Here is a 21544-nt window from a genome sequence, read left to right on the forward strand (position 1 = left end):
TTTTTAATACAAGTTACCTTATTCCTTACACGATGACATTACAAGATTTTCCAGCAACACAAAAATAGAAAGGTGCATACATATTTCCAGGAATTTTATTTCCAGTGTCTAACCTGAACCCTTCGCCACTGGCCAAGCCCTTCCTTCATAATGTGCATGTTTCTTTACTTAAGTTCTCATTACCACTCTGCATTCTGGACTTCAAACATCTTAACATCTTCAACATCGCTTAACAAGTAGATTTGCGTAATTAAAACTGCTTTATAAAAAACTAAGCCAAACTTCAATAGTTGCCAAGTACATAATACCAGCCTGTGACAGTACTATACAATCAATTAAGATGAATACCTCTTCTGCAATGGAATCCAACTTCACTCTGGACCAAGCAAACTATGTTGGACGTTTAGAGTGAGTAATTTTTTATGATTTGCATTAAAAATTTCTAAAATGTTAACTGTAATAGTAATTATTTAAGACAAATTTAAAACATTATTCCTTCAATACTAAATAATTATTGTATCTATTTATAATTCTTAATTCAGATCCAGCTTCCTCGCTGAAGTTTGTCGGATGGAGGAAGGAGTTTTGCAATCCGCTCGACTGATGCCTTACCTGCGCGTCATGCTGACGCAGGATGGCGGAGCGACAATTATGGATGCTATAGCGATCGGGAATTTTTACCACGTGGAAAAATATGTTTATAAGGTACATATTTACATACATAAGAAATTGATAAAACCTAAATGAGCAAAATAATCGTGGTTCAAATTTTACAAAATTTCGAACAGAAGTTAAAATTTTATGATATTTCTGTTAGGTCGGGAACGTTTACCGTTTTCCACGTGGCATGTTTGAGATCCGTCCTCGTACATCGCAGGACTCGTTATCAAGTTATCGATACGACTTGTGGTTTCTGAACTTTTCTGTTGAGAAGGACTCACTTAAAAAGATTGATCGCTTATTTAGGTATGTAATTTCTGATGAAATTTTGCTTTGTCTTTATAACGACTTGATATTTATTCTGGTAGTCACGTCTGATGAAACGAGCCCCTAAATCCTGCCGGACTTCAGATTTGGAATAGACGATGAAAAATATGAGCATATACTAAATGTGTACACTAAATTAAATTGCATTATGTGCTTGCATATGGCAATATGTCGTTATCTACATACATTCACAAACATCGTATTGTATTTTTTATATTATTTAGTATTTAATAAATATTGTGATTTTATGCTTACTTATAATTGAATACTTGTATTAATTATTCATACGACTTCACAATGAAATACATACTCATGCTAATGCATTTGATTGACGTTCTATAAAATTCCCATGCCAGCAATTCTACAAATTCTCTTACTATTCTTAATAATCATATTTACATACGTACGTAGACCGTACTTGCCTCCATAGGTACATACACATGCTGATTAAGAAACACGAAAGTCAAAAATTACAAATCTGATATGTAATTGATTATTATAAACCATGATAATGATAAATTGGAATAAATTCAAGTGTTTTGTTGAAAAAAAAAGAAAGTCAAAATTATTATTTGCCTAAATGCCTTTTTATTAAATAAAATAATTAAGTCATTTGCAATTTTACATCATATTAAGTGAACCTACTCATAATATAACGCACTTATGCAGTTCGCTTATCAATAAGGTTTGTGAAATATTCTAGCAAAGTAACCAAATGCCCAGCTAGTACGTATTTACACACATAAATTTGCAAATAAAATCCCATAGCTTTCTTCTAATTTTAGCCACATGGCGCAAATAAAAATTCGCAAATTATTGCTACATACATATGCCCGCTTCATAGATAAGTATTTTAACTTTCTAAAGTATGAACTGAAAAATGTTTGCCCAATTCGCCAAAAGAGAAGAATTTCTTCCTACAGAAGTAACACTCATGCCTCGCTGGATTGTGACGCATTCTGTGCCTGGCCAAATTGTCGATCAAGTAGCTCTTGTACTCGCATTTGTCGCAGGAACGGATCAGCCCCTTATTCATGACATGCATCACTCCCACGTGACGCTTCAAACTGGCCGGAGTGGAGAGTCTCTTGTCACAAAATTCGCATGGATGATCCCTCCGACTTTCATGCACAGCTCGGATGTGGTATTGTAGGCCACGACTACTTAAGAAGGTCTGCGGACACACGTGACACTTTGACACCGGTCGGGTAGACTTTTCCAAATGCGTCTTCTGTGAAACGAAGATTCACATTAGTAATTTTTCACCCAGTTTTTCCCACAAAATGTTTTTTACCTGGTGCGATATCATGTTTCCCCTATTGGCGTAACTCCTCCCACAAGTAGCGCAATTGTACGGTTTCTCCGTCGTGTGGGTGGGAATGTGACGCTCAAGTTCAGTTCTCGTTTTGAATTCCTTCCCACAAAGTGTGCAAGGAAATCTGACCGGATTCTTGGCGTGGTCAATTTTCACATGTTCCAAGATATGTCGTTTATATAGGTAGGTTTTCGAACAGCCGGGGAATGAACACGGGAAACGAGGTCGTTCCATGGTGCTGTGGATGACCGCAATATGTCGCCGTAAAGTGCCAAGGGTGAAAAAAACCTGGTGACAAGTGTCACAACTTGGTTGCTTATCATTACTCGACATGTGGGAAGATCATGTAGTTGCGTGTTTTTTGTAAATTAGCTGCAAATCTAAATAAGAAAACAAATTCTTTCAAATTTCGGCAAATTTTTGGTAACGCATACAATTACAAATATCAAACGCAAATGCTTATCGATATTATAATATTTATTAGAACATGAAATAAATTGTGTACTATGTATTTATTGGCTTGACACACTGCTGTAATCTCAGTTCGTTAAATTTTGTTTCTTACCGTGTGTTGTGTTGGACTGATTAATTATCAAGTTTGTACATGTGTAGGAGTTTCTTAAGAGCAGGTGAAAACGTAAAGTTGATGTATTAGTTTTGTGTGATGTGGAAAAGGTTGCATTTTTTACTACAAACGAGCAAAAACTTGACAAACTCCTTGATAAGAGAATAAATTAATCATGGGTTAATTTTGAGAAAATTAAATATGAAAATTTGTTTAAAAATGTGAAATAATATGTTTTACACACATGGCTAAATATATAAGCATTTATCTGTATTTCCCGTTTGATCTTATTTGTATACTGTACTTACTTGTATTTTTAGTACTTGCACGAGACTACATGCATTTTTGATATACCCAATTTTTCCATGGCACAAAAATAGGGAAGAATTTCCAGGAACTTTATTTCTATCCTTTCCAGTGACACTAAACCCTCGATTTCAATCCATTCCCAATTCCCATACATATTTGATTCCATCTTAAGTAATTCCAGTCTGCCACTTTAAACTACCTATGTATTCACAAGTGGGTATTTCGACACCGATTTTTGCTAGGCTTTATTACGCCGTAAATAAAAACCCGACACGTCTTACGACCGATATGTTATGCGAATTTGTGTTTCTATGACTTCAAATTCAGTATCCTGTTTAACTGTGTGGCTTTTGATGCGTATTTTTTCTTTGTAAAGATCTCCCAATCTCCAAATACACACTAATCCCACTGCAATTGATATTAATTTCCGTAAAATGCATCCAATAAAGTTACTAATATCGAAGTAAATTAGATTAAATAATAATCACGGATTCTTATTTCGGATCGGATTAAATAATATTTTAAACAGCCAGTAATTAAAAATTATGATTTTAGTCAAGATTAAAATCATGATTGTTGATTAAAAGCTTTGAATACTTCAAGTAAATAAAAAAGCTATAAATTTAATTGTGGTTTACTTATTTCGGCAAATTTAGAAATACACTTATGGCTATAGGTAAATCTGGCCAAACTTATTCGAATCAAACTAACGATAAGACCTCATAGAATTAATATGTAACCGTGTAGATGAAAACTTGGACGATTCCACATATTTTTCTCCACCGATAATTATGCTAATTTTAGATATTATTATAACATCGTAAAAATTAATCTCGTAATTATTTCTCATACGATATTAAACACTAGCATTATGAAACATCATAGTGGAAAAATACTACATTAACCCAAGTTACTCATTCGTTGCACGGTCACGTTACAAAAATACTCACCAACACAAAAGAAAGGAGTGAATATTTCCTAGAATTTTATTTCCAGCGTCAAACTTGAACCCTTCACCACTGGCCAACCCTTTCATAACGTGAATGTTTCTCGACTTCTGCTCTCATTTGCACTCTGCATTCTGCACTTAAAACATCTCAACATCTTCAACCTCGCTTAACGCCACTTAAAAAGTAGATTTGCTTAATTCAACCTCCGTTTTAAAGAACTTAGTCAAACTTCAAAATTTGCAACCTACATAATATTAACCTGTGAAATTAAAATTTCGTGAATAATTAACATGGATACCTCTTCTGAAATGGGATCCATCTTCAATTGCTATCAAGCAAACTATGTTGGACGTTTAGAGTGAGTAATTTTTTTATAATTTTCATTAAAAAGTTCTAAAATATTTGTATGTTATCTGTAATAAAAATTATATTTGACAAATTTAATACACTTTTCCATACATGCTAATTAATTATTTTATTGATGATTCTGAATTCAGATCCAGTTTCATCGCCGAAGTTTGGTGGACGCAGGAGAACTTTTTCGAGGAATCTGGTCAAACGACGCCTTACCTGCGCGTCATGTTGGTGCTGGATGAGGGGGCGTCATTTATAGACGCCATTGCATTCGGGAATGCTTACCACGTGGCGAAAAAATTTTATAAGGTATGCATATAATTTATTTATGCAAATGAACTAAAGAATTGTGATGTGAATTTTGTATAAAGCTGAAAATTAATGACATTTCTGGGTTGCTTGTTAGCTAGGGAAGGTTTACTGCTTTCCAAGTGGCATGTTTGAGATCCGCCCTCGTACATCGCGAGCTGACTCTACGTCAACTTATCCATTCGACTTGTGGTTTGTGAACGAATCTGGTAAGAAAGACTCCTTTAAATAAAATTGATGGTTTAATTTCCGATGAATTTTTGCTTTGTCTTTCTAACAACTTAATATTTATTCCGATAGATGAAACGAGGCCCACACCCAGCGGAACAAATTTCGAAGAGTCGATGCAAAACATGAATATTTTCTAAATTCGTGCATTAAATTAAATTTTATTATGTACTTGCATATTTATGTATAACATGTTTTTTTTATCTACATAATGATCATTTTGTATTTTTTATGTTTAATGTATCATTTAATAACTGTTGTGATTTTATGCTTACTTGTAGTTGAATATTTGTATCAATTATTCATACGACTTATTAATAATAATGCATACCGAATGCGAAGGTTGACGTGAGTATGCTCAATAATAAGCGGATTTGCTAATTTTTTCATGAAGAACAATTTCATGCAAAAGTTCTGTTGTTTTAATTTCGTTACAGGGAAAGCTATTTGCGTCTATTTATTTTCTTCTATCTATTTGAAGTCTATCAGACAATTTTTGGTCAATCTTGTCCTATGACCAGTCCCATTTACATCTCATTAATTGTTTAGTTGGCTGGAATGCTCTCGTTAAAGAGGAATGCTTTCACTGGGTGATGGGTAAATATCACGACTACAACACCAAAGTCCTGCAAAACATATTTTATCTTCATGTTTTGTTTAATCCCGCTTAACCTTCAGAACTTGAATAAACTAAATATATGGTTAGTTTACACTTCAATTTTAACTATAATATTAATTTTCAGATTGACGCATTATTGTAAGGTGTTGGTCGTTTACGTAAGTAAATTGATAATCTGTTAGTATTATGTTTTACTCCTGATAATCAAGGATGAGTTTGACGTTAAGGTCAAGCAATACCTTTTCCCACTCATGACCTGTCGTTTGAGTCCAGGGTACCCACTATGTTATTTTGAATCTACTAGGACCCCAGATGAAGGATTCATTCATATTTCCGTGTAAAACTCATATTTGGCGCCATGGCGTGGCGCCAAACTTAGAAATTTGCATTTTCGACCAATTTCAACCCCTCATAACTTTTGTAGTTTATGTCGGATTTTCAAAATTTTATGCTTAAAATGACCACAAAAGTCAAAATTTTTGAGAAAAAAATAAAAATAAAAAATTTCTAATTTTTGAGATATTTTTAGCATTTTTTCGACGAACCCCCATTTCTAAGAAAATTACGAAATTTTTCGAAAAGTTAAAAGCGATAATTTTGGAAAAAATTTCATGGAATACGAAAGTTTAACTCCTTGTCATGATTTTTGCCAAAAATTTTTAAAATCCGTCCAGGATTTCAAAAGTTCTGGCGGTTTCAAAAATAAAAACATTCAAATTTGGCGAATTTGGCGCCACGGCATGACGCCAAATATGAGTTTTACACGGAAATATGAATGAATCCTTCATCTGGGGTCCTAGCAGATTCTAAAAAACATAGTGGCCACCCTGGACTCAAACGACAGGTCATGAGTGTCCCTTGTAAGTAAATTACTTTGTCCTAATGCATAATGGAAAGGATTTGTCTAAGGCGATAAGGCAAGTAAACTATGAAATACGAACAACTATTTGTTTAACCGGGCAATTGCGTCAAATAAATATGAAGCTGAAACTCAAGGTTATTAGTTTGATTCAAAATAGATAATAATTCCATTTCACTTTGCTTTAGTCACTTACTTACATATGCACATCGAAAATATTATTCAGTAAAGTCTAGTAAGTCTAACGTAATTTGTTTTCTATTTACATCTATATTATAAGTACACACTTCGGCTCTAGAAGCTTCTACCTAGTCAATTAAATATTAATCACACTATTTCACAAACATTTGCATAAAATTTAATCCATATACATATATATGTAGTCCTTCATTTCAATTTGAAAGCATAATTTCACCCTGCCAGCGTGAAGTGAAGGATATAAAAAAACTCAATAAAATAATGATTTCCATCCGTGAAATCTAAATTACGCCTGCCAACAATTTAAAAATCATGAGCAAAATCGTTATTTGTCATCGGGTAGTGCGCCACCTCCGAATCGGGAACTATTTTCACTGCATTTTTGCAACGTTTGACACGATGGAAGGAAAGATAAGTTTAATCTCGAAGAAGAATAAGCGACTCGTGTTATCCTTCACAGTTCTGCAATTCCTGGTTATCATCGTTCGAATCTGGTCGATCGCCACGACGAGGGCGGATCTTCTGGAAAGCATCTTTGGTATTGCAATTGCCTCCTTGACAGTTATTGGATTCGTGGTACGGTGCGACCCATTTCCGGATGACGTACAAGTGCAATTTCTGAATTACATATTTTCTTCGAAAGGTGGGTTGGATGCTTAAACGATAATCAGAATATTATGCAATGCCCTGGAGTGATTGTCAAACAATGTGACCTTTGTTCAAAATATGTACACCGGGATTGTCTCAGCGAGTTCAATACATAAAAATCAAGCCAAAAATTAGGAGGCACATGACACTTATCTTTCGGTTGAATGGCCCTACAAATACATTTACATATATAAATTTCTAAAAACCTTACGTACATATGAATAAATAAAAGGTCTGGTTCATTGCGTAATTTTCAGACGAAGTCAGCGACCGCGGAGCGACCCGCTATCTCAATCTTTTGGCTCTCTTCTTTGACGTGGTCGAGTTCACGTACTACAGCATTTCAACAGTTCTTGGCTTACTGGCGCTGTTCCTCCCTTGCCAACCGGGGTTGACCAGCTCGATCATTTGTTCATCGGAGGGAGTTTTGTTAAGCGGGCTCATTTTCAAATTTCTCTACCTCTTCTTCTTTCCCGCCTTAGAGTTCCTCATATACATGCAGGTCGCGGTGGGTACGGCGTACAACTTTGTGACCGTTCTCCTCACAGGCGTCACCTTTCTCTGGCTGGAGTGTGCATTTTTCATAAAATGTTACCAAAAGGAACTTGCTGATCTGGCGGATTACCGGAAAATTCAAATTTTTGAAAAAATCTTGAACTCTTGTACACGAGAGGGTATCTTCTTGAAATTTGTTATCCTCATCCCATCGTTACAGGTTTTGATGTCTTTGGTGGCGATTAAGATGTTCCACTCGGGCCATGATTTGTTAGCTGTTATGTTCTGCTGGATGTACGTGATAATCCTGGGCTCCACCCTGCTCACCTTTTCTGCTGCGGCGAAGGTCTATGGTACGAGTACAAAATGGATACAGGGATGCAAAGGAGGTGAGAGGAAAAAATATGCGAGGAAAATGCACAGGTCTCTGATTCCGTTGAGGTTACACTTTGGGAATAACTTTGTCGAAATCTTGACTCCGTTAGTGGTCCAAGAGTATTGTGTTAGGCAGACGGTGACGTTCCTACTTTTGACAAAATGAGGTAACCATTTCACTTCGAGTGTGTATGAAGATCAAACTTTTTTCGGTTTTTTATATGAAATGTGGAAAATGACTTATTTGTATATACTTACTGCTAAATAAAAACACAATTTTTAAAGCATAATAATTGACATATCGAAATTATGAAAATTTCTTTGTCGGTCCAAAGGGACGGACAGAAACTATCTGTCCCTCCGTTTGGCAGTGTGTATTTGTTTAAGTAGGTATTTACAATGATTTCGTTATAAATACATACATGTATCATTATATTTATATTAGATACATGGGGCAGCCCTGGACATATAACTTATAACTTAAAATTATGACGTATGACTTATTTTATAAGTTACTAGTGTATAAGCCCGTCTCCTGCCGGGCGACGGGCTTATTTGATTTTCGTGAAAATTAAGTACGATTGTTCATAATTCCACCGAGTTATTTTTTTGTATCTATATTATTAACTGGAAATGTCTGTTGGCAGAGGAAGTGAAACTTTCTCCACTTTCACTTCCGTCACGGAAAATTACTTTCACTTCCGTTGCAGACAAACATTTCCAGCTTATAAGATAGATAAGTCATACAAACTCCATAAGGCGACGTATATTAGATACATGGGGCAGCCATGGACAGATAACTTATAACTTAAAATTATGACGTATAACTTGACTTATATGTAAGTATACGTACATAAGTATACGTCGCCTTATGGCGTTTCTATGACTTATAATTTATAAAATAAGTTATACGTCATAATTTTAAGTTATAAGTTATATGTCCATGGCTGCCCCATATCCCAGGCTGCACCAACCGAGAAAATCACATGTATTATTGGTGTCCCCGGTGTCAATTTCGTGTTTGGGGCATTATTCGTGTAAATATTTTTTTAAACACGTTCGTAACACGTATTACAAAAACGACTTTCAAACGGATTCTTTATCACCAATTTTCTCGTTCATAACACATGTACAACCCGAGAATTACAACAACCCGAAACTCGTGTTTTCGAACACCAGAAATTCACGAGAATTTCTAGTGTTGTTGGTCACAGAAACCTAAATGCTGCTCTCTCCGTTGTAAAGAAAGAGGGACAATTCTTTAGTTCGAGATGAGTAATGGAGAAAGCACGATCAAGAAAAATATTCCGAAAAGTAAGGCAAGGAAATTCGGATTTTGCATTAATTTCAGAAAGTGCAGAAAAAATAATACCGCTGCCCTCGTCATCCTTGCCAGAGGCACACACACAGAGTTCACCATCACCCGAATATTTGATTTTTGAAGCAGATGCCATCTCGGATTATTCTGACAATAATTTATCCACGCAGTCAAATCTAAGTGATAGTGATTCTGAACAGTCTAATACGGAAAGTAGTGCAAGTGATTTAAGGGGGTGGGCACTAAAGCATAACACTACATTCTCTGCTTTAGGAGATCTGCTGGAAATTTTGAATCGACATCCTAATTTTGATTTACCGAAAGATCCTAGAACACTTTTATGCACTCCAAGATCGACTACAATTGAAAAGGTGGAGCCTGGCGAATACGTACATTTTGAGTGGATTTCATCCGTCGAAAAGTTAATTCAAGTTACAACAGCAGACTATATTAAAATTCAAATTAATATTGACGGAATCCCCCTCTATAAAAGCAGCACAAGACAATTCTGGCCCATTTTAGCGAAAATTGTAGAATATAATCAGGTCGTTGTAATTGGAATTTATTCTGGTTTTGGAAAACCTACAAATATTAATAATTTTTTGAGACAGTTTGTCAACGAATTCAACACCATAGAGCAATCTTCGAATTTAAAACTTAAAATATCTGCAATTGTGTATGACGTCCCAGCAAGATCATTTATTTTGGGGACAAAGTGTCATAATGGTTATAGTTCTTGTGGAAAGTGTGACATAAAGGGTGAATATTTGGATAATAGAGTTACCTTTCCACCAGGAAATTATAATTTAAGAAATAACGAAAATTTCCGATCAAAATTAGATACAGCACATCATAATCAAGCCTCAATAATAGAATTACTACCCATTGATTTAGTAGAAGATGTGCCAGTCGATTTTATGCATCTTGTGTGCTTGGGAGTGACCAGAAAATTACTATTTTTATGGGTGAAAGGAAAAAAATGTCCAGGTCGTCTGCGTCCTCACCAAGTTGACCAATTATCCACTAATTTGCTAAAAATCAAAACCTCAATACCAAAAGAATTTTCAAGAAAGCCACGTCCAATTAGAGATCTCGAACACTGGAAAGCAACTGAATACAGACAGTTTATTTTATATACTGGCCCCACAGTTTTGAAGAAAATCCTTGCTCCTCAATTTTACCAGCATTTTTTGTGTTTCCACGTAGCCATCACGATTCTTGCAAATCCTAACACTTATCTGAGTAAAAATAATTATGCACAAGAGCTACTAATATATTTCGTTAATAACTTTGGTGAATTATATGGGAAAAAGTATAACAGTCATAATCTTCATAATTTACTACATTTATCCCGGGATTGCATTCGACACGGTCCCCTTGACCAATTTAGTGCTTTCCCGTTTGAAAATAAGTTACAACAAATAAAGAGATTGGTGAGATCTCCATCTCTCCCCTTGCAACAAGTTTACCGGCGGTTAGTTGAAAGAGAAAAAATAGACCTGTCCTCTTTCAAGCAGCCAGTTTGTCAAGTATCGTTTTTCCAAGTCGACATTAATTCACCCGAGTGTTTCAAAGTGTGTAAGTTTGCAAATTTCGAATTATCCAACAAATTAGGGAACAATTTTTGCAAACTAAAAGATGGAACTATAATTAAAATTCACCATTTTGTTAGAGGATCACCTTCAGAATTATTTGGACAGAAGTTTAAAAAACGTGAAGATTTTTTTCAATCTCCTTGTCCTTCTTCTTTAATTGGTGTTCAACTTATCTCCGACTTGAGTGCAGTACGAAGATTTAATATTAATTTAATCGAATCAAAATGTGTAGTACTTCCATTTGAGACTGAATTTATATGCTATCCCTTGATTCACAGTGAAATTCAGTGACTTTTTACAATGCCGTACTCTATAGTTCATTTTGTTGAAACTGACGAGGTAGAAATTATCCCAATCAATTGGCTGTCAGCAAGTAAAAATAAATGTTGGTGGCCGCCGTACAAATCTTCAGAACGCCAATCGAAGGCCGTCATGAATGGGGACACGCCAAATCAGCAAGTTTGGTTATCGTTTGACGTAAAAGTTTTAGGCGGAGGCAAAATATTTGGTGAGTCTTTTTTATTGCATACATTGATAAAGTTATTTATAAGAAAGAAAAATGCTGTTTATTTGTTTGTTAAGGTTCTTATAATCAAGCAAAAAATAATGTTGGAAAAGCATTGGAAGAAACTGATCCGGAATTTGAGAGCGACTAGGAAGTAACTTGTCGAGGGCAACGACACAAGAAAACTGTTCATCTACCACCGCCCGGCGACTCCGATAGTGAAGAAGAACCGCCCAAAATGAAGCAAAATCGTTCTATTCCCACGAAGACAATACCGCCACCACCACAATATTTTAGTAAGTTAAAATCGCGCATTTTTTATATTCCATTGCACCAAAAAAGTAGTATAATAAATAATACTGTTTATCCAGGTTTAGTGGGAGAGGGCTTGCAATCAGAAAAGGAAGACAGCCACGAATCAAGTTTACCAGGACCGAGTGACCCCCCATCGCCAACTAATTCACAGCAATACCAAGGCACACTCTCTAGCGAGCAAGTTTTATCTAGCTCTCACGAATTGGAAAGCCGTTCGATTCCTCAGGCAGAGGACATTGATACAACTTTCGGCAGAGATAATGGCACGTCACCAAACGCAGGAAATTTAGGTAGGTGTGTGACAATTTATGTAATGTCTCAGTAATAAATAACTTGTATTTTACAGAATTCCAAAAGTGGATGGTACGTCAAATGAATGTGATGAAAGCCCAACTGCGACAACTACAGGAAAGCGTAGACGTTTTAGTGAGCAATTACAATTGGGGGACCAAGACGGGTGGTCAAAACGAAAAGTTTCCAGTGGGTTTATTACCAGTGGATGATGAGTCTGACTTGAAGAAACTCGAGGATTTCGCCAAGGCATCAAGAATCACATTGGTAAAATATTTATCAAATAATATTGCGAATTACCATGTGGCGTAATATAAGTATTATAATATAAGTAATAATATAAGTATTTATATAAGTATTATTCATGTTGCTATTTTTAACTATGCATATATTAATTGTTGCAACTTTGACAGATTACAGAACTGCAGAAAGGCATACGTGCGACCAAGGATGTAAAGATTGCTACACAGCGGATACTAGCCAAGTTGCTGACAGATAAGTATGCATCGTCATACAACTGGATTGGTTCAAGAGGACCGAAGTCACCTTTTTCAAAATCATGGATGAAGCACATTATATATGGTAAATTAGTTGTATGTGAATTAATTAAATATATAATGCGCTCCTTTAAATTAAATTCACCAATGAAATTGCTGTGTTTTCAGAGGCAATTCAAGGACTGGAAAACTTGGGCAACGCTGACGACGACGAGATTTGGGAAGCAATTAAAAATTGGCTCAAAAATTCCAACAAGCGTATTGAATCGGTAGGACAAAATGCAATATTATTTGTACCTATTTATAAAACTTTCATAATTTTTACTTTATTTAATTAGGAAAAAGTTGGAGAAGTCCAATGCAGCTCTTCCATTAAGAAATACTGGACCAGAATCAGACAATTGATTTTTTTCACAATTTTTTATTGTTATTTGGATTTAAAACTTTATGTAATGTTAATGGTCAGTAATAAATCATAATTCCCGCATCTAATTTGCAAATAAATCTCGTGTTCTGAACGTATAATTTCACTTTTTAATACGTGTTTTTTTGGGGTTATTCTCGTGATTTGGTCGCGAAACTCGTTCCTTCAACACGTGTTTAGAACGAATAAGATACGTTAAAAATCGCGACACTTGCACCCAGTTGAGCACCAAATCTATACCAGTCTCCCACGTCGCTAACACGAAAACTGGGGTCGCCAGATTCGTTAAAAATTGGTGATAATCTCGTGATTGTGCAGCCTGGGATGTATCTATTATGTTTTCATAAATGGCTAAAACTCAACGCCGTAGTTTCCTTTGACACGTTGACGTTTCCATAACATGGAAGAAAATAATATCTAAATAATTCTACTGCACACAGCCTGAAGTTTTGCACATGTACTTAAAAAGTTTACTAAAAGCCTTCAGTAATTTATTACCGGAGTACATATACATATCTATCTATGACTTCATCGGAACGGTAATAAATGGCATTGCAGCATACTAACATTATGGTAAAAAAACCTACCACTTAGGAACAAATCCATAGAAACAAATTATTACCAATCCAGTAGGAATTTATTAACAAATCAATACCAACACGGAGTGTAAATATTTATTTATGTGTGAGTCAACCAGATTTTTGACAATCTACGTCTACGTCTATATCATGATTACAAACTTCTGCCCCGGAAATGTCTACCTAGAAATTAATTATGCATGATGTGGCTTCCTGTCTGACAAATATTTACATAAAATTAAATCTAAGTATTTCATTCTAGATTGAAGGCGTCATTCAGCCCGGTCAGCTATCATTGAAGTTTGTCAAAAAATTAAATGAAACAAAATTTTCAAATAAATTGCTTCCAACCAATCTAAAAATCATGAGCAACGCCGTTATTTTCCGTCGGGTAGTACGCCACCTGAGAATAGGCAACTATTTCCATTGCATTTTTGCAACGTTTGACGCGATGGAGAAAAGGATAACGCTAATTTCCAAGAAGAAAGAACGACTCGTGTTATCCTTCACAGTTTTGCAACTCGTTGTTATCATCGGTCGAATCTGGTCGATCGCAACGAAGATGACAAATCTTTTGGAAAGTATTCTGGGTCTTGCGATTGCCTCCTTGACAGTTATTGGATTCGTGGTTCGGTGCGATCCATTTCCCGATTATGCACAAGTCCAATTCCTGAATTATATATTTTCTTCGAAAGGTGGGTTCCAAAAAGTTGGCAAAGTCAGATCTATGAGTATTACTTATCATGCGCAAGTCATTAAATTTATTATGCAAATTTCATGAAAACTTAAAATATTGTTTATGGGTATACTTGACGCCGCCTTAGATTTTGCAACGGCGTGAAGCTCTGATTGCGAAATTCTTTGTAATGAGTGCTTAGATATATGCATATGTATTTATCCAAGCACTACTAAATTTATACGCTTAACAAATATGTAAATGCACCCCAAATTCGAAATCAAGTAAACCAAACCATTCCTAAATCAAGAGTAGCATTAACTTGATAAATTTTGAAGTTACTCTGGATTTAAATAGTACAGTTTACTTGTTTAATATAGACTTCAGAATACACATGTCGAGAGATTTGCATGATTTTTAAGAGTATACATAATCATACGCAATGTGACGAAATCTGCTTTACTGGGTCTTATTTATTGTGCAATTTACAGGCGAACTCTGCGACCGTAGGGCGACTCGCTTCCTCACGTATTTGGCTCACTTTTTTGATGTTATCGAGTTTGGGTACTACAGCATTGCAACGCTTCATGGCTTACTGGCGCTGTTCCTCCCTTGCCAACCGGGGTTGACCAGCTCGATCATTTGCTCGTTGTAGGGAGTTGTATTAAGTGGGCTCATTTTAAAATTTCTCTATCTCTTATTCTTTCCCTCGTTGGAGTTCCTCATATTCATGCAGGTCGGCGTGGGCACGGCGTACCACATTTTGACCCTTCTCCTCACAGGCGTCACTTTCCTTTGGCTCGAGTGTGAATTTTTCATAAAATGTTACCAAGAACATCTTGCTTCTCTAACGGATTACCGGAAAATTCAAATTTTTGAAAAAATATTGAACTCATGCACGCGGGAGGGCATCTTCTTGAAATTTGCTATCCTCATCCCATCCTTGCAGGTTTTGTTGTCATTCGTGACGATTAAGATGTACCATTCAGGTCATGACTTCCTAGCCGTTATGGTTGGCTGGATGTACGCGGTGACTCTTGGATTCACTCTGCTGAATTTTTCTGCAGCGGCGACGGTGTATAATATGAGTAAAAAATGGATACAGAAATGCAAAGGGGGCGAGAGGAAAAAATATGCGAGGAAAATTCACAGGTCTTTGACACCGTTAAGACTCTACTTTGGGAACAACTTTGTCGAAATCTTGACTCCGTTGGTAGTTCAAGAATACTGTTTAAGGCAGACTGTGACGTTACTACTGTTGACAAAATAAGGTTGCCACTGGAAAATCTTTTTTTTTTTTAAATATGGAAGATTAGTATTTAGTTAGTTATATTTTTCATATAGGTATGTGTATATTTCATTAAGAATTTTGTATGCATGCAGAATTGAGATGTTTTAAAAATAATATGACCTGCTCAATAAATTTTGTGCAAAATGTGTGTGCAAAAAATAAAAATTCATAAGGATAATCAAAAAAGAAAGCGCATAATCCACACATTTCTAAATATATTTACTTATTTTTTAATTATGGCGAGATAAGTATTTAATTCATAATTACGAATTTCGTACAATACCAGAAATTCGGAAATATTATATTTCCGAATGTTTCTCTTTTCCGAATGTATAAATATATTTGAAATATATTGACATACAAGAATTAAACTGTTCTTTACCCATTTTTTCACGATGCGTCAAGATATGCAAATGAAGCAAATATTTGTAAGACGTACATATCTAATCTTGAAACCTGAGGCACATAGACCAAAATACCCCTGAGCATGCGGCGAACTTAATTACTTTACCACAAGGCTGGCGTACATTTATTTTTAGTACTAGTCTCTTAAGCCCGCAGTGCGGGCTCTAAGCAAAACGATTTTATTATTTTATTACGAAAAACGTTCACTCACGACCCCATGGGCGTGACCACGAAAAACGTTGTCACGACTGTAATTGCGTGTGACCACGAAAAACGTTTAGTCACGACTCTAAAGGGTGTGACCACGGAAAAACGTTGTCACGACTCTAATTGGGTGTGTCCACGAAAAACGTTGTCACGACTGTAATTGAGTGTGACCACGAAAAACGTTTAGTCACGACTCTAAAGGGGGTGGCCACGAAAAACGTTCAGTCACGACTCTAAATGGGGGTGGCCACGAAAAACGTTCAGTCACAACTCTAAAGGGGGTGGCCACGAAAAACGTTCAGTCACGACTCTAAAGGGGGTGGCCACGAAAAACGTTCTTCACGACTCTAAAGGGGGTGGCCACGAAAAACGTTCAGTCACGACTCTAAAGGGGGTGGCCACGAAAAATGTTCAGTCACGACTCTAAAGGGGGTGGCCACGAAAAACGTTCAGTTACGACTCTAAAGAGGGTGGCCACGAAAAACGTTCAGTCACGACTCTAAAGGGGGTGGCCACGAAAAACGTTCAGTCACGACTCTATCGGTGTGACCACGAAATTCGTTTAGTTACGACTCTAAACGGGGTAACCACGAAAAACGTCCGGTCACGACTCTATGGGTTGACCACGAAAAACATTAGGTCACGACTCTAAAGGGGGTGGCCACGAAAAACGTTCAGTCTCGACTCTAAAGGGGGATGACCTCGAAAAACGTTAGGTCACGACTCTAAAGGGGGTGACCACGAAAAACGTTAGGTCACGACTCTAAAAGGGGTGACCACGAAAAACGTTAGGTCACGACTCTGAAGTATGGCATTGTTCTAACGTTTTAAGTACGTTTAGGCACTTAAACCAAAAGCCCGCCCTCTAGCGCTGAAAAACAGCCAACATCCGATAGATGGCGCTGGTAGGTAATTAAAATTAGTAAGGCACAGGTCAAGTGTCAACTTTACCGTGGGGCACAGAGGTCACAGGTCAAGTATAGTGGATGTGCCCAGGTCACAGGTGAAATGTCAAATCTAGTGGGTGTGCCCAGGTCACAGGTGAAATGTCAAATCTAGTGGGTGTGCCCAGGTCACAGGTCAAGTGTAGCGGGTGTGCCGAGGTCACAGGTCAAGTGTAGCGGGTGTGCCCAGGTCACAGGTCAAGTGTAGCGGGTGTGCCGACGTCACAGGTCAAGTGTAATGGGTGTGCCCAGGTCACAGGTCAAGTGTCAACTCTGTAAAGTGTCAACTTTATGGGTTGTACGCAGGTCGCAGGTCAAATGTCAAGTCCAGGGGTGTGTGCCAAGGTCACAGGTCAAATGTCAAATCTAGTGGGTGTGCCAAGGTCACAGGTCAAATGTCAAATCTAGTGGGTGTGCCCAGGTCACAGGTCAAATGTCAAGTTTAGGGGGTGTGCCCGTTCATTTGATCAAGTCTCGGCAGATCTAAAGGGTGTGTTTCGTTGTTATCGTGTTCGTCAACGTTTTGGACACGTTTTGACACTTTAGCGAAAAACGCCCTCTAGAAACGAAAAATGTAACATAGTGCCCCACCTGCCGCTAGGTGACATTAGCTTGGACAATTTGAGACACGTGTGTAATCAAGCGCCAAGTTCAACTGGTAACACACACCACTGCACAATTCTTGGTTCTGATGAATTGAAGTTAATTACCAATTTTGAAACTAACTTTGCTGCTTGACTAAGAGAAGTCGGATCAAGATCTGCTCGTGATTTACATACGGAAGAAAATTAAGAAGGTCTGAATTGAATTTATGGTGAATAATTGTTCTGTATATGAAATACATGAATTATTAGCAATAAATTATTGCCAATAATGTGATACTAAATATTCGATATTTATTTCTATTTTAATCAACGCTGACAATTTGTCATTAATAGCATATTTTATTTTTTAGGTGACACCAATATGCAGGCCCGGGTTGACCAAGCGGCGACAAAATTGGAGAATCTTGACCTTGTCACTGAAGTGACGATGGAGGCTCTGCTAAATCCTCTGGTATTCAATCAATTCATAATTTATCTACACTTAGCAATTTCAACCAGTTCATTGAACTTAAAAAATTGCAATATTTAATACTGCCCAAAACAAGTCAGCTTTGAACATAATTTGTCCAAATTATTGTTTCAGATCCTAGACAAAGTCTTCCGCTCCATGGACGTCCCCACTTTAAAGCGTGTTCGCCTCGTCTGCACCGTTTGGGCCGACGTGGGCGCCACATTTCTCGGCAAGAAGGCTCACCTCACCTTTTCGACATGGCCAGAGGACACAGGGTTGACCTCATTCCATCACAAATTGGCCAATAACATTCAATTACGATTCAACATGACCTGTTTTTGCTACCACATTTGTACATGTTCCCCAAGTTTGACCAAGCTGCCCTCCAACTTTGCCATAATTTTGCCCAAGATTTCCGAAAAGTTGGAAACACTCGAGTTCTTCGGTGTCCGGGCGTTTGAACCAGCACAGGAAATTTGGAGCACTTATTATTTCCCGAACTTGACTCGCATCTCGATCCTTGCCGATGGAGACGATCTTGATGAAAAGCAACCACCACGGCCCGAAATGGCAGAATTTCGACTCCTCCCAAGCCTGAAAGTGTTCTTCTTGGAAGTCTCACCCGTCTGTAGAAAGCCCTCGTCAAGGGCAGTGATGTCAACCATTTGCCAAAACCTGGTCAACTCAGCCCCCAACCTGGAAGAATTCCACCTCAACACAAATTTCTACTTGGACTTGACGGCATGCAAAAACTTCAAAAAGTTGACGATGAAACATTTCGATTGGGGTAGTGATCAGTTTGAAATCTCCGAAATGACAGAAATGTTAGAAAGTTGTCGAACTACTTTGGAAAGTTTGACCTTGGATTATATTGGTTGGGACGATGTCCCGTACGCGATCATAGAGGTAAAATCGTTGCAATTTTTTATTATTTTTTTTACTCAAGTTTAATTAGTGTATTTTATTTTCAGCGGAATTTGTACTTCCCGAATCTCAAGCACCTCAGACTTGACGACTACGATGCTGGCATCATTAAGAACTCGCTGAACGTGACCAATCTACCAAAATTGAAGCTTTTCTCCTTGTCGAGCCTGGATATTGACAACATGTGCATCATTTTTGCAATGCTTGACAGCCACCATTTGCGTCACACTGGGACAACGTCGCTCGATATTGATTGCACCCATTATCCAGAATTTGGCCTGGATGTTGAAGCTGGCCGAAAAGTGGTCAATCTTTTCCCGGCCGTGAAGGAATTGAAATTGAAGCTGACGGTGGAATTCATCATTCCTTACGATCAGTATTTTCTCGCTTTGAAGGAAACGATGCAGTCCTTCGGCAATTGGGAGTTGGCGTGTGGACAGGTCGAGTTTGAAATTGGATCTTATTCAGTGTACGGAACGCATGGCCCTTACGATCATGAGTTTGGGTCGCTGATGGTGATTGCCGTATTGCAAGGGATGGCAGGGTGGAGAGGTTATCATTGCACATATTTACATAATTATGGTAAAATGAATATTTAATGATATCAATTAAACTTGATAGGCTTGACGAAGACGTCGATTGAATTTACTGGTAATCTGTGGCATGCAAGATTTAGATTGTTGGACGAGATGCGAGAAGCCATCCTGTCTTGCAGGACGATTAAAAGCTTGACTTTTACCGGATTTCAGGTATATAGATACATTTTTGTACGTTGGGGTTGGAAAAATGTGAGAGCAATGTGTGAATTTTTATTTTCTTAATTTACACAGATGGACGAGGAGACTAAGGATAATTTTCAGACGTTTATTGGAGAGCATAATTTGCAAATTAGTGCCACTGACTAAATAATTTTTTAAGCGATATTTACCCGTTAGGCGGTATGATTATTTGAATTATAAATTTACAGATATAAACATATATAAAATGTAGATATAAACATACATGTATTCGTTACTACTGTACTACTTCTTTGTTTTACATTGCAATGCTAAATATTTTTGCATTGTTAAAATGTTAAGTTTAATTATCCGTGTGTAAAATAGCTTGCACAGTTTCAAAATTGCTAGGTCAAAATTGTTGCAAACAAGAACTCCAAATTTTACTTCAATTACAAATTACTTACATCCTGATTTGATTAACATTCGAGGGTAATCTTCAAATACTTATATAGATAATTTCATCTTTAAATTCGATTAGATTAGATTTCATGTATTTTTTTAAATTTAGTCTCGTAAGATTTTCTGATTTAAAATATGTAAAAAATAAATAAGGCATGGCTTATGAAATATGCGTACATAAAACGCTAACAAATGTGAAATCGATTAGATATAATGTTTCGAAAAACATTTACGCTATACTCAAAGCCATTTGGATTCAGAAAACGCATGATTTTGATATTTGTCAGCATCTCCCTAATTAAATTAATATCCCCTATTTTCTATCCCCTTCAAAAAGTAGTGGATCATCCCCGCCATAACGATCCTGCCTCTACACTTCTCCCCATAATTTGACCTCTCCAACCCAAAAACTACCCCCGCGACGACCGACGCACCCGCACAAAGTACCAAAGCCATATACAATTTCGGCAAATTAATCACTTCCGCTTCACTATTAAAATCCGTATCCTCACTTGAAAATAATTTACTGTGGAGATTTTCCACCTTCACGTCCGACAGGGCCATCTCTCTTTTAATGTCCCTCCACAATTTATCTCTTAACCCCAACTTTATCCACCTATTCTCAAACCCAGCCTCCACCAGGCGGAAAAATCCCTTTTTAAAAATCCCGCTAAAAAAGTTCCCATCAACCGTCCATGGCATAAACATTTTAAAAATTCCGACACCCTGCTTCCTATAAACCCTGTATTTTTTAAACAATGCAAAACTCGCGGTTAGTCTAGGTACTGTATCATCTTGCCCCCCAATGTATGCAAACACTTCGGGCTGCTCTAACACTTCGCCATCCTCCATCTCCACCGATATTCCTTTCGATAGGTTGGCGGCAAACCAGAAAATATTTAGCGGTCTTTTGAACAACGTTTCTTTAAACGCTTTCGGGAATCTTTTGTAACTCGGGGCCAATTTAGCCGTATCTGATGCAGTTAGATAAATTTCTTTCGCGATTATCCGCTTAAAGAATGAATATGTTTTCTCGCCTTCGTGAATCGCCTCAAAACTGACTTTCTTCACTGAGCTCAAATACAAGTCGCCAAACGTCGTGGGAATATCGGACGGCTGTTCTCGATAC

At 37.1% G+C, this 21544-nt stretch overlaps 5 protein-coding genes across 5 annotated transcripts; 4 read left to right on the forward strand and 1 right to left on the reverse strand.

Moving 5' to 3' along the window:
• The first annotated feature begins 162 nt into the window (after positions 1 to 162).
• On the forward strand, positions 163 to 1241 carry LOC110857317. Its single transcript, XM_022105930.2, has 4 exons — positions 163 to 408; positions 543 to 705; positions 818 to 966; positions 1029 to 1241. The coding sequence occupies exons 1-4, from the start codon at positions 341 to 343 to the stop codon at positions 1036 to 1038; spliced, it is 390 nt and encodes a 129-aa protein (XP_021961622.1). The 5' UTR covers positions 163 to 340; the 3' UTR covers positions 1039 to 1241.
• A 299-nt stretch (positions 1242 to 1540) lies between these two features.
• On the reverse strand, positions 1541 to 2991 carry LOC110857350 (oocyte zinc finger protein XlCOF14). The gene is made up of 3 exons (XM_022105957.2): positions 2868 to 2991; positions 2282 to 2682; positions 1541 to 2218 (listed from the first exon to the last, which is right to left on the reverse strand). Exons 2-3 carry the CDS (start codon positions 2633 to 2635, stop codon positions 1841 to 1843), a joined length of 732 nt encoding a protein of 243 aa, XP_021961649.1. The 5' UTR covers positions 2636 to 2682; positions 2868 to 2991; the 3' UTR covers positions 1541 to 1840.
• A 1194-nt stretch (positions 2992 to 4185) lies between these two features.
• Positions 4186 to 5211, forward strand: LOC118438091. The gene is made up of 4 exons (XM_035857848.1): positions 4186 to 4484; positions 4624 to 4789; positions 4887 to 4998; positions 5090 to 5211. Exons 1-4 carry the CDS (start codon positions 4417 to 4419, stop codon positions 5155 to 5157), a joined length of 414 nt encoding a protein of 137 aa, XP_035713741.1. The 5' UTR covers positions 4186 to 4416; the 3' UTR covers positions 5158 to 5211.
• A 6585-nt stretch (positions 5212 to 11796) lies between these two features.
• LOC118438123 lies at positions 11797 to 13137 on the forward strand. The gene is made up of 6 exons (XM_035857906.1): positions 11797 to 11925; positions 12001 to 12234; positions 12291 to 12502; positions 12649 to 12817; positions 12901 to 13025; positions 13078 to 13137. Exons 1-6 carry the CDS (start codon positions 11868 to 11870, stop codon positions 13135 to 13137), a joined length of 858 nt encoding a protein of 285 aa, XP_035713799.1. The 5' UTR covers positions 11797 to 11867.
• Positions 13138 to 17923: 4786 nt separating this feature from the next.
• On the forward strand, positions 17924 to 20427 carry LOC118438024. Its single transcript, XM_035857703.1, has 6 exons — positions 17924 to 18053; positions 18213 to 18313; positions 18446 to 19219; positions 19285 to 19789; positions 19859 to 19986; positions 20068 to 20427. Exons 2-6 carry the CDS (start codon positions 18224 to 18226, stop codon positions 20140 to 20142), a joined length of 1572 nt encoding a protein of 523 aa, XP_035713596.1. The 5' UTR covers positions 17924 to 18053; positions 18213 to 18223; the 3' UTR covers positions 20143 to 20427.
• Positions 20428 to 21544: the final 1117 nt, after the last annotated feature.

This window comes from Folsomia candida, unplaced genomic scaffold (genome assembly GCF_002217175.1).
Source record: "Folsomia candida strain VU population unplaced genomic scaffold, ASM221717v1 Fcan01_Sc018, whole genome shotgun sequence".
NCBI classification, from domain to species: Eukaryota; Metazoa; Arthropoda; class Collembola; order Entomobryomorpha; family Isotomidae; genus Folsomia; species Folsomia candida.